Genomic DNA, 14404 nt, shown 5'->3' with positions numbered 1-14404 from the left:
ATTACAGTAATACCTCGAACATTTGCAAGGTTAGGTTCCAGAACCAGTCACGGATCAGGAGGAATCGCGAATGTTTGGTACGAGTCACTAAAAATGCTAATAAATGCTTATTTCTAGGGTTTAAACCCTAAATATGACCCAAATCATGCTCCCAAAGCACTTTAATTTCATTTAAAAGTTAGCTTAATACATTACCCTTAAAAAGAGAAATAAATGGTTGACGTAAAAATAGAGTACAGTACAGTATCGCCTAATGGGTATTTGCCACACTAGTGCATTTACAGTAAGGTACATGTATACTAATATTACAATATACTAATTCATTGGCTGCCGTTTTCTTTTGCACTCACAATAAGGTAAAACCAAGTAACGAATGGGACTGTAAACTTAATGACCGACATTTTCTTTGTCATTGTCAGGAAGGTAAACTAGGTAAACTTCATATGTCACAGAAGTCATATAACGAAGGTACAATTCAATAAAATAAAAAAAACATGTACGCAGAGGGTACCAATGAAAATTTCGTGAATCTGTGAATTCGCGAATCCAGAAACGCGAATGCATGAGGTATTACTGTACCTGGCAAAGTTATGTATAAGCAATTAACACCACAAATGAGACATACGGTCCTTTTCAACAAACCTCAATCAAATGTGTTTCTGGTGAGATCAGAAATAAAATATATAGCTCCCAAGCATTATTCCCTTTTCGACTAACCTTAATCAAATGTGTTTCTGGTGAGATCAGAAATAAAATATATAGCTCCCAAGCATTATTCCCCCTTCCATGTAGTATGAATAACCACTTTAAAGGAATCTTGTTGTTGTTGTAGGGTTTAATGCCATTTTTCAGCACACAATAGGCTATACATGGTGACCAGTATTAACGGTGGAGGAAGAACCCGGGAAAACCCCGGAAAGAACCACCGACCCACCAGAAGCTACTGGCAAGCTTTCTCACATACCCACATTAAGGGAATCTTAAAACAAAACCAAACAATGGTTGTTGGAAGTATTATGTACAGAAGATTAAGGGCAGTTATCCTTGCTGGCAGTATTATGTACAGTAGATTCAGTGTAGTTACCCTTGATAGCAGTATTATGTGCAGTAGCTTAAGTGTAGTTATCATTGCTGGCAGTATTATGTACAGTAGATTAAGGGCAGTTATCCTTGCTGGCAGTATTATGTACAGTAGGTTAAGGGCAGTTATCCTTGCTGGCAGTATTATGTACAGTAGATTAAGGGCAGTTATCCTTGCTGGCAGTATTATGTACAGTAGGTTAAGGGCAGTTATCCTTGCTGGCATTATTACGTACAGTAGATTAAGGGCAGTTATCCTTGCTGGCAGTATTATGTACAGTAGGTTAAGGGCAGTTATCCTTGCTGGCAGTATTATGTACAGTAGATTAAGGGCAATTATCCTTGCTGGCAGTATTATGTACAGTAGGTTAAGGGCAGTTATCCTTGCTGGCAGTATTATGTACAGTAGATTAAGGGCAGTTATCCTTGCTGGCAGTATTATGTACAGTAGATTCAGTATAGTTATCCTTGCTGCAGTATTATGTACAGTAGATTCAGTGTAGTTATTCTTGCTGGCAGTATTATGTACAGTAGATTAAGGGCAGTTATCCTTGCTGGCAGTATTATGTACAGTAAATTAAGTGTAGTTATCCTTGCTGGCAGTATTATGTACAGTAGATTAAGTGTGTGTGTGTGTGTGATTTGAATTTTTAAAATAGCTTTAACAATTTTTCAGTCATATCGCTACAAAGTCTGCAGTGTGGCAGTTTATAGTGATGTCTAGCAATCGGGCATGATGCAGCAGACATGTAGCATGATGTCCCACCCAGTCACATTATCCTGTCACCAGGCCAACCAGTCCTAACACTAACTTCTTAATGCTGAGTGCCTAGCTAGGCAGCTGTTAGTACCATTTTTGTAAGACTATAGTATGACTCAGTCGTGATTCAAACCCATGACCTCCCGCTTATGAGGCAGATGCTCTAACCACTAAGCCACCGGAGAGGTAGAGTAAGTGTAGTTATCATTGCTGGCAGTATTATGTACAGCAGATTCAGTGTAGATATCATTGTTGGCAGTATTAGGTACAGTTGATTAAGTGTAGTTATCCTTGCTGGCAGTATTGTGTGCAGTAGATTAAGTGTAGTTGTCCTTGCTGGCAGTATTATGTACAGAAGATTAAGTGTAGATATCATTGTTGGCAGTATTAGATACAGTAGATTAAGTGTAGTTATCATTACTGGCAGTATTATGTACAGTAGATTACGTGTAGTTGTCCTTGCTGGCAGTATTATGTACAGTAGATTAAGTGTAGTTATCCTTGCTGGCAGTATTATATACAGTAGATTCAGTGTATATATCATTGTTGGCAGTATTAGGTATAGTTATCCTTGCTGGCAGTATTATGTACAGTGGATTAAGTGTAGTTATCATTGTTGGCAGTATTAGAGACAGTATATTAAATGTAGTTATCCTTGCTGGCAATATTAAGCACAGTAGGTTAAATGTAGTTATCCTTGCTGACAGTATTATGTACAGTAGAATAAGTGTAGTTATCATTGTTAGCAGTAATAGGTACAGTAGATTAAGTGTAGTTATCCTTGCTGGCAGTATTATGTACAGTAGATTAAGTGTAGTTATCCTTGCTGGCAGTATTATGTACAGTGGATTAAGTGTAGTTATCGTTGTTGGCAATATTAGAGACAGTAGATTAAATGTAGTTATCCTTGCTGGCAATATCAAGCACAGTAGATTAAATGTAGTTATCCTTGCTGACAGTATTATGTACAGTAGAATAAGTGTAGTTATCGTTGTTAGCAGTAATAGGTACAGTAGATTAAGTGTAGTTATCCTTGCTGGCAGTATTATGTACAGTAGATTAAGTGTAGTTATCCTTGCTGGAAGTATTATGTACAGAAGATTAAGTGTAGATATCATTGTTGGCAGTATTAGGTACAGTAGATTAAGTGTAGCTATCCTTGCTGGCAGTATTATGTACTGTACAGTAGATTAAGTGTAGATATCACTGTCGGCAGTATTAGGTACAGTAGATTAAGTGTGGTTATCAATGTTGGCAGTATTATGTACAGTAGATAAAGGGTAGTTACTGCCCTGCAGCTAATTAACTAGCTATTCACAAACAAGCGAAGAAATAAAAAAGAAAGAAAAGAAAAACAAACAAAAAAAATGACAATGAAGTGTTTTTATAGCAAGCATATTGCTTCCATTTTCAAGCAAATATGAACAATCAATTTTTGTGTTGTATTTTATGTCTGCTGTAAACAGTTTATATTTAATCCAATAAAAGATTTGATACATTTCCTGAGTGATCTGCCAGTGTACATCTGAAGTAAAGCCCTACCTGGCAATTAGGTCACAGAACAATGCAGTACATATAAATATGCTAAATATAGATAGTGTGTATCAGACATAAAACCCTTGTTGACAGTTTTGAAAGAATGCAGTTTATATGCATGCTAAAAATTGATAGTGTGTATCAGACATAAAACCCTAGCTGACAGTTTTGAAAGAAAGCAGTACATATGCATGCTAAAAATTGATAGTGTGTATTAGACATAAAACCCTTGTTGACAGTTTTGAAAGAATGCAGTACATATGCATGCTAAAAATTGATAGTGTGTATCAGGCATAAAACCCTTGTTGACAGTTTTGAAAGAAAGCAGTACATATGCATGCTAAAAATTGATAGTGTGTATCAGACATAAAACCCTTGTTGACATTTTTGAAAGAATGCAGTACATATGCATGCTAAAAATTGATAGTGTGTATCAGACATAAAACCCTAGCTGACAGTTTTGAAAGAAAGCAGTACATATGCATGCTAAAAATTGATAGTGTGTATTAGACATAAAACCCTTGTTGACAGTTTTGAAAGAATGCAGTACATACGCATGCTAAAAATTGATAGTGTGTATCAGACATAAAACCCTTGTTGACATTTTTGAAAGAATGCAGTACATATGCATGCTAAAAATTGATAGTGTGTATCAGACATAAAACCCTAGCTGACAGTTTTGAAAGAAAGCAGTACATATGCATGCTAAAAATTGATAGTGTGTATTAGACATAAAACCCTTGTTGACAGTTTTGAAAGAATGCAGTACATATGCATGCTAAAAATTGATAGTGTGTATCAGGCATAAAACCCTTGTTGACAGTTTTGAAAGAATGCAGTACATATGCATGCTAAAAATTGATAGTGTGTATCAGACATAAAACCCTTGTTGACAGTTTTGAAAGAATGCAGTACATATGCATGCTAAAAATTGATAGTGTGTATCAGACATAAAACCCTTGTTGACAGTTTTGAAAGGATGCAGTACATATGCATGCTAAAAATTGATAGTGTGTATCAGACATAAAACCCTTGTTGACAGTTTTGAAAGAATGCAGTACATATGCATGCTAAAAATTGATAGTGTGTATCAGGCATAAAACCCTTGTTGACAGTTTTGAAAGAATGCAGTACATATGCATGCTAAAAATTGATAGTGTGTATCAGACATAAAACCCTTGTTGACAGTTTTGAAAGAATGCAGTACATATGCATGCTAAAAATTGATAGTGTGTGTATCAGGCATAAAACCCTAGCTGACAGTTTTGAAAGAATGCAATACATATGCATGCTAAAAATTGATAGTGTGTGTATCAGGCATAAAACCCTAGCTGACAGTTTTGAAAGAATGCAGTACATATGCATGCTAAAAATTGATGGTGTGTATCAGACATAAAACCCTTGTTGACAGTTTTGAAAGAATGCAGTATATATGCATGCTAAAAATTGATAGTGTGTGTATCAGGCATAAAACCCTTGTTGACTATTATGTAAAAGATGAATGCAGTACATATAAATGCTCAATATAGATATCGATATGTGTACAGGGATGAGATTGCAGAGTATGAAACTTGAAGAGCAGTACAAACTAATAACAAGCCTCTCCACAATCCTCTCTCTTACCTTGTAAACTTGAGCTTGCCCATGACAAATATGAGCTTGACCCTGGCATTAGGCAAGTGGATTTTTAAGGCCCTGAACTGGCATTATGCAAGTGGATTTGAAAGGCCCTGAACTGACTGCACCTAGCATTAGGTAAGTGGATTTTTAAGGCCCTGAACTGGCATTATGCAAGTGGATTTGAAAGGCCCTGAACTGACTGCACCTGGCATTAGGCAAGTGGATTTGTAAGGCCCTGAACTGGCATTAAGCAAGTTGATTTGCAAGGCCCTGAACTGAATAATAAAAGTGTCACTTATGGAGGCCAATGCTCTCTCTGCATATATACAGCCCAAATTTTATCAGTGTACTGTCGGTTATCTTAACACATGGGTACTGAGTTTCATAAATTGACAAACTGATAGTTTAAAGCTAGTGTGTTGCTTACGATGAGTTCATGGGCTTTAAACCAGATTACACCACATACATGTACTGGGCTACAGTGACTCACAATAGTGGGGAATGCACTCTCATTCTTATTCATAGTGATAAAATTTGAGCATTAATAGTGTAGCATCTGGTAGTGGTGTGCTAGAAACAAGGCGGTTCTCTTGGAAACCATACAGAGTTGTAGCTCTAATACATGCATGGCTGCATTTTCTGATGCAAGAACTAATAACAAATGCAACAACACATGTAATGTCTGTTTTTTTTATTAATTATCCTAATCTTCCTTTTTCTATGTCATGGAAGGACCATTATCAATTACTATTACCTTTAATACTCTTTGCTATTACTACAACCTTGACATTTCTTCATTATTATTATTGCCTTTATTGGTCTTTATTATTATTATGACCTTATTACTCTTTACTATTATTATTACCTTGATTACTCTTCATTATTACTATTACCTTTATTACTCTTAACTATTACCATTACCTTTAGTAGTCATTACTATTATTATTATCTTTATTAGTCTTTACTATTTATATTATCTTGATTACTATTCATTATTAATATTACCATTATTATTCTTCATTATTACTATTACCTTTATTAGACTTTACTATTGCTATTGCCTTAATTAGTCTTTACTATTGCTATTGCCTTTATTAGTCTTTACTTTTACTATTGCCTTTATTACTCTTTACTATTACTATTACCTTTATTATTCTTACTACACCTCTCCCTCGATAACTTGCTCACAACAGGGTCCACAAACATAGAGATTGCACTATAAAGGAGGCACAAGTTACAGAGGAACCTCAAAAAATTGGAAAAAATGGCTTTGACATCAAGAAAACCGTGGGGGGAAGCAACATTGAAGTTTACTGGCTGAATCCTCATTTTACAATCACATCGATAATAATGTTTAATAATGCGCTTTTTCTAATGAAGTTGTTCATCATTCTGTTTAAATAACATTTATTTTCAAAATGTCCAACATATGAAAGATCGTTCCAACTGGTTTCAACAACCATCACGTGTATGCGAAAAAATATGTGTATTATGTCACTGCCTTTTGTTTTCTTGATGAGTCTGGTTCCCGTAGTGGTGTTTAATATTATCCTGCCAAATCAGGAGTCCCCAGAACAGGGAACTAGACTAACTGTTGATACACTGCCAAACAAGATTCCAAAACAAGCGACATTTATTTCGTGTGACAATCATCTATGCTGAAACTCAATTTTTTATTGCTTAATTAGTACAATATTGATGTCATGTTTTCATTGGAAGTAATAATGAAACTTATCATCCTTGAGGATATATCTAAGTGCCATTCAAGAATTCTCTGAAACTCGCTTACCCACAATGGAATGTATCTGTGAAATCAAGTTCTTTATTTTACGAAGTATTCATTTTGCTTGGCTGCCTTGTTATCTTTGATCACAGTTATGAAAGAGTTGGTTAATTTAAGGTAGTTTATGTAACATACACAATAACATTTATAAGTGTTTAATTGATTAAATGAAGTGAGTTCACCCGAAATACGACCGGGGCCGCTAGATTTTAAGTTTGTTGGGATTTAATTCCTTTTAACTTTTCTTTTATTCCATCTCCTTTATTTGATTCAAAAGACATAATTAACGTGCTAATACAAAGAAGGCCAGCTTTTAATTCAGTGCAACAATACAACAAATACTTCTGGAATTCAGTTATCAAAACAAGGTCAGCACTTAATTAGGTTCTCAGAGAAACGCTTGTGGACATAGCTGTTATGGTAGATTGATGCATTTCACGTTTAATATCAAAAGGATGCATTTATGATGATTACACTTAAAAGTAACTAAAAATTAGAACAACAATACAAAATTTCAACTGATAAAATAATTATTTAATTTGTATTTATTAAAGTACTGCCTCCACTCGGCGTAAGTGACATTTTCATTGATCGAAATTTCCTTACATATCGTTAACTGCGGTGTACTAGGAATGTCGTTTGGAAAGAAAATGTAAAAAATTGTATACCTAGTTTTAAATTTGATATTTCATAGTGTTGATTAAAATTTCCAGGTCCTATCTACCGGTTTTGATGATAAAATGAGTGATACAGCAAAGTTTCTATTACCAATTTCGATCACGAATTTCTTCAAGTTCAACAAATAGGGATCAATTTTTGGGATATTTTCTGGTTTAAAAATGGGATCCACGTCTGACCCAGCATTATAAATGGGTTTGCGAGTTATCAGGGTGTGAGTTATCGAGGGAGTGTTGTATTACCTTTATTACTCTTTACTATTACTATTGCCTTTATTAGTCTTTACTATTACTATTACCTTTATTACTCTTACTATTACCTTTATTACTCTTACTATTACTTGTATTACTCTTACTATTACCTTTATTACTCTTTACTATTACTATTGCTTTTATTAGTCTTTACTATTACCTTTATTACTCTTAATATTACCTTTATTACTACTACTATTACTTTTATTACTCTTACTATTATCTTTTTTACTCTTACTATTACCTTTATTAAAATTTACAATTACTATTGTCTTTATTAGTCTTTACTATAACTATTACCTTTATTACTCTTACTATTACTATTACCTTTATTAGTCTATTACTTGTATTACTATTACTATTACCTTTATTACTCTTACTATTAGTTGTATTACTCTTACTATTACCTTTATTACTCTTAACTATTACTATTGCCTTTATTAATCTTTACTATTACCTTTATTACCCTTAATATTACCTTTATTACTATTACTATTACTTTTATTACTCTTACTATTATCTTTTTTACTCTTACTATTACCTTTATTACAATTTACAATTACTATTGCCTTTATTAGTCTTTACTATTACTATTACATTTATTACTCTTTACTATTACCTTCACTGCTCTTAAATACTATTACCTTTATTACTCTTAACTATTAGGGACCCAGAGTGGCCAAGTGGTCTAAAGGGCTCACTGTTATGGATCACTGCCATCTCACCTTTGTCTGCGTGGATTCGAGTCTAAGGTTCGGCCAATGTGGGTATGTGAGAAAGCTTGCCAGTAACTTCTCATGGGTTGGTGGTTCTTTCCAGAGTTTCCCAGGCTCTTCCTCCACCATTTATACTGGCTGCCATGTATAGCCTATCTTGTGCTGAAAAATGGAATTAAACCCTACAACAACAACCATTACCTTTGTTACTATTTCTTACTATTATATTACAAATCACCAACTCACATGGTCATTAGTGAATGACAGTATCCACATGGTCATTAGTGAATGACAGTATCCATGACACATATTCCATGATGAATCAAATACAATAGGAAAAAAATCTATAGAGGAATTCCATATTTGCAAACAGTAGCACATGTATATCTACATGCCCATTGATTTATGGACCTATATCCTTGGAGTTCAAGGATGCATCATCTATTGTCGACTTGTACAAGCAGAAAGCCAGGGTGACTTAGTTACCTATTTCTGTCAGCATTGGCCTGTGTCTCAGCATTACAAGTCTGACAGCGTTGCTCATTACCTGTTGCAGATGTGTACCAGTTACCCAACAAGTCTTGCTCAGTCACAATTTCTGAAACATACCAAAGGCATTATTTTTCAAATCATACAAATTCCATACAAATGAAAGAATCCATAGTTTTCATGTGATGTCACAAAACGTGTGTACGTCCATATCCACCTTTCTAAGTCCCAAGCTATGCAAACTGGCACTTAATAACATTGTTCTTTCCGCATAAGTATGAAGGCACGTGTCATTTTGTGCATAAGAATATAATACTTCATCATATTCTGTTGTGCCTGTCAACCACACGAGACTGAATGCATGACTTTTCTACTTGTTTTCTTCGAGTAAAACATTTAAATTTCAACCACCTTTGTTATTCTTTCATAAACAAATTGATTGATCAATAAACAAATGCATACACACATCGATACACAAACAAGTAGAGACATGTAATGATTTTCAATTTTCATGGGCTGAAATCAATCATTTGGTTATCGTTCAAGTTAAAAAGCTAATTGTTACTATATAATTTCATATTTCTAAAAGCATTTCAGGAATACTTTGTTCTGACATTTGACACAAAGAAAAAATGTTCCGTTAGGCACGTGTTTAATTTGAACACACTGAAGATGAAACTTCTTTGAATGGTTATAGCTTTCATTCAATATCATCCTACATCCATCATCTCCACCACAAATACAATATCTAACCATACTAATTAAATTGGTTTGTCAACTGTCTTTGGCACAAACACCTGTTGAAGCGAAAAGTATTTGTGCATAAAAGTTCTGGAATAAAACACATGCTATGAAATTTTAATTTGTAACTGATATTGTATCACGAAAATCACTGTCCAGAAATACTCTTTGAAGATGACATAAAACACTTTTAAAATGTCAGTATTATCTGTTTGTAGAAGAAAAGAAAACAAATAACAACTGCATTTCTATTTGATAGCAAAATGCACGATTACGGTTCATTTTCACTATTCTGTCTTTTAATATAAGCAAGGGAACTTCCAGCTTTATTTTTATTTTTGTACTATAGGGCACTTAATTTCAAGTATAATCTATGTATCGTTTCGATGAAGTGAATGTCCTTATCGACAGTTAAATCCAATTATTATCTTGAATATACATGATGAATAATGCTGACAAAAGTTTGTTAGGGACTCACGATGGCAGCGCAAGGTGCGCGCTCGTTGCATTGTAGGTAATTGTATACTCAATCGTGACGTCTGTGAAAACAACCCATACAGTATGTACTACATGCACATATATGTTCAAGGTGGGAGAATACAAGAATAGAGTTCTTGACTGGAATGAAAATTGAATAAAATTACACCAATTTTTATTTTATCGTTAATAATCTATAAATTTATATTTGATGGCATGGACAAAATTGGGGTGGAATGATCCCCTTCTCTATGTATTTATCCATAATGATTCTAATGAACCCAGCTTTTAACTTTTATTGGATCTGCAGGACTGTTCCCCCTGAAAACCGGCCATGGAGCAAACTAGGTGACTTGTGGCGTTATGGATAGACTGAGCCTTAAGAGCGCCAGTACACTGATACTGGGATGGGAGATAGGATGTTGATCAATGTAAGGTGGCCCTTTATTTAACATAATAGGCAGGATCAGATTTATTAATGACCTCATGTGGTGAAATTCTGGTGGCAGAGTCTAATAGTAATGGAACAGACCCATTGTATCCTCCATAACTTTGTCAAATTCCTTTGGTTGGTAGCGGGTTATAGGATTTGATCTATGAAGGTGCCTTATGGTGTGGAGTGTGCAAAGTGCACAAAGACCTTCCTTTTTTTGGCTTGAAAAGATCAATTATGGTAGTGACCGGTTTTGTCAGAACAGTCCCATTTTATCTTTCATGACAATGTGCCATTATCTGTGATGAGATGGGTTAGGGGACATTTCAAAACCAGTCCATACTGCTTTATGAGATAATATCAGAGAAGGCATGCTTTAATCGCAATCCTCCTTCAATGCAGTCAATAAAGACCTACCGATGCTGGCTTACAATGTACGACTGATGGTGTTGGTGAGAAACATTAACTTCCAACTGTCACTAAGTAAAGGCTCACTTTGAGTGGCAAAGGCTTGAGAAAAAATGAAGAGGCATTCCTTGGTACTGGGGCACTAAGCTGGGTATCATTTGCAGTGAGTGCTTTGTGTCACTATGTGGGTTAGGCTTGTTCAAAAGGGTGCCAGTATTACATGTATCATTTGGCAAACTGGACAAAGATTTTTCGCCTGATGTCTCACAACAGATGGTTAACTGGGGTACTGACCTGTTATGACCAAAGCCATATGACAGAGTCTGGTCAGTGGCAGAAGAGAGCCAGCATAGTTGGTAAAGTAACATCCTCAGTCAACTGACCCTTGCCACAGTCATCTAAGGCCATGTCCTTTATAAGAGTCCAGGCAGAACAGGATCATTTCCTTAATAACAATGATGACCATTACAAGTTTGGAGATCAGTGAAACATTAACATTATGCCATAAAGCTAGTCTGGACAATTCATGATAGTGTTTGCCCAGACAGCTAGTCAGGGCAATTCATGATAGTGTTTACCCAGAAAACTAGTCAGGGCAATGTGCTGGTTTCCTGAAAGAGCATTTTAAGAATGAACTGGTCAGAGGATATTCTCTCTTACAAAATGTATAAAAGGCTCCAGTGGTCTAGTGGTTTTAATATCTGCCGTGGATGCAGGAGATTGTGGGTTTTAACCCCAGCTGAGTCATACCAAAGATTTATACAAAATGATACATACAGCTGCCTCGCTAGGCATTCAGCATTAAGAGGTTAGTGTTAGGACTGGTCGGCCTGGTTTCAAGATAATGGGACTGGGTGGGACATGATGCCCCAGAACTAGACACCACTATAAACTGTCACAATGCATACAGAGCAGTGATATGACTCAAAAGTTGTTAAAGATATGTTAAAAAATCCAAAACACACAAAACGCACCCTCACAGTGTATTTTTATGCACTCCATTATTGCATTATAAATATTATTGGCACTACAAGTGACAAAAAAAGAGGAATATGATGCTAAGTTGATATCCAAATTGAGAATACTAACATATGCAATGTATTCAACCCCAATCCTCAAGGAGGGCAAGACACATCCCAGTACAGGAGGACATTTTTGAATGTCAGTATTAATAATAATAATAATAATAATAATAATGAGGACTTTGCATAGCACCTAATCTTTAGAAGCTCTAAGCGCTTTACAACATTAGACAACACCTATAAGATAAAAAACATATATAATAATATGATTACAAAAATAAACACCAAGAAATTAGAAAACAAAAAACATGCTGAAAATATTTAAGGTAGGAAACATTATTAGGTCTTTAAATTTGTTCTTGCAGTCGAAATAAGTGAGTTTTAAGAGATCTCTTGAATAGGATCACTGTCTCTTTGTGTCTAAGTTCAGTGGGCAATTCATTCCATGTTGCTGGGCCCTGGTATGCAAAAGAATGCTGTCCATATGACTTTGTTTTCATAGTGGGAATAATGAGTATACGATTGTCAGAAGAGGAGCGTAAGTATCTTGCTGGTGTGTACACATGGGTGAGGTCAGATAGGTATGTTGGACTGGAGTCCGTCAGTGAAATGTAGCACAGAGAACAAATTTCGTGTTTGATTCTGGATCGAATGGATAGCCAGTGTTGGGTACAGAGCAGTGGGGAGGTGTGCTCTGATCGTGGTACTCTATGTATGATCTGAGCAGCTGTGTTTTGAACTTTCTGAAATTTCTGGAGTAGATATTGAGATGAACCAGACAGAATTGAGTTATAATAGTCCAGCTAAGTGTCTTCCTAAAACAAGCTAAGGACAACACTGCCACAAATTCACATAAAAAGACACTCAATGTTGTTCAACTCATAGAATGTAGAATAAAATTAAATTTTGTTCTTACCCTGATTGCCACTGCAAGTGCCGGGTGAACATGATTTAGTAGCAGCATTGTAGGTATTATTTGGACAACGGACACAATTGTAGCCAGTGGATGAGGCAACCTGAAAAGAGACATTGAAAAACTCTTGAGGAAAAAAGACGCCAACACAGCAAAGTTAAGACAATAGAGTGACAAAACACTATGTGTTCTAGCTTAATAAAAATCAAGCATATGTAGTTCATTCTTAATGGAACAAGGACAAGAGGGCTAAAAAATTTCACTCATCCACTTGTTTTTATTTACCAGTGGCAGGTGAGTAACAGCAAGTGACTTTACAACATACTTGCAAGTCTGAATAGACCAAAAAAATGTTCAGGCTATTTTGTTTCAAGTGTATCCATCTGTAATTAGTCTCTATCAATCAGATGCATACAAATCAAAAATTTTAAAATTTTATCATTCGACGAGACCTAGATTTTCAAACTTCATACATACCAGGATAACTGCATCTTTCCCTATGTTTACAGTAGAAGTATTTCATATACAACAACTGGTTATCAACAACGTGATATTTTGTGTAGTTTAGAAACTGACCAAAGATATTAGACAATACAGACTGGTTTGCAAAGTTTCATTTCTACTGGTTGCAACAAGTGATTTTAGTATGCCTTCCATCTAATGATATCATGAGCAGATAGTAGGCATGTCGGACATTCAGAGTTTGTTGGTGGTGGAAAGGAAGTAAGTCTAAGAATACAAGCAGAGATAATAAAATGACAGAAAAAGCCACATAATTCTTCTAAATGCACAAGAAATGTTCAGTAAGCTGGCCGACCTTCTAACAATAAAGGTAAACACTAGGATAGGGACCTGAAACACCAGAACCCTATCCAACAGTAAGAAGATATTAAAAGTTGCTAATGCAATGAGAAGGTACAACATGAAAGTGCTTGGCCTCGGTGAAACCTGATGGAAAAGAACTGGCCAAACAACACTAATTACTCAAGAAAATGTTATCCATGAACACACAGAAAAAGCCATCTATATGTCATCGACTGATGCAGCCAAGGCCTTGACTGAGAAGAAATTTGTATCTCCAAGAATCATTACAACAATATTCAACTCAAATGGTAGAAAAATTCAATGCTACTCCACTATGAATGCTGTACAAGAATGGAGAAACATTTCTATGGAAGGTTGCAGAGTACTGTTAACTAGATGCCTAAAAGAGACCTCTAGATCATAATGGGTGACTTCAATGCCAAAGTGGGCCCTGACAACTCAGGGAAACAAATTGACTATGGGAAAGCATGAGCTAGATATAATGAATAAAAACAACGATCAAAATCAATGATTTCTGTGCATTCAGCTGGAGGCATTGTTTTTCTGAACAAACCAATCCACAAAGAACAAGGGGTGTCACCAGACTGAAAAACAGAAAATCAGGTTGATCACCTGACCATTGGACACAAGTGGAGGAGAAGCCTGTTACATGGATGCATTAAAAGAGGAACA

The 14404-nt window shown here is 35.4% G+C and overlaps 1 protein-coding gene across 1 annotated transcript in view; it reads right to left on the bottom strand.

Moving 5' to 3' along the window:
- Positions 1-14404, bottom strand: part of LOC149782696 (meckelin-like) — a 95406-nt gene that overhangs the window by 71245 nt on the left and 9757 nt on the right. The window contains exons 3-4 of the mRNA XM_089934190.1: positions 12911-13010; positions 8911-9022 (exon numbers count right to left, since the gene is read on the bottom strand). Of these exons, the coding sequence (XP_089790316.1) occupies positions 8911-9022; positions 12911-13010 (212 nt within the window). The remainder of the gene's footprint in view (positions 1-8910; positions 9023-12910; positions 13011-14404) is intronic.

This window comes from Sinohyriopsis cumingii, chromosome 15 (genome assembly GCF_028554795.1).
Source record: "Sinohyriopsis cumingii isolate HCF-2022 chromosome 15, ASM2855479v2, whole genome shotgun sequence".
Classification (NCBI taxonomy): Eukaryota; Metazoa; Mollusca; class Bivalvia; order Unionida; family Unionidae; genus Sinohyriopsis; species Sinohyriopsis cumingii.
This window is presented reverse-complemented; position numbering and strand designations above follow the sequence as displayed.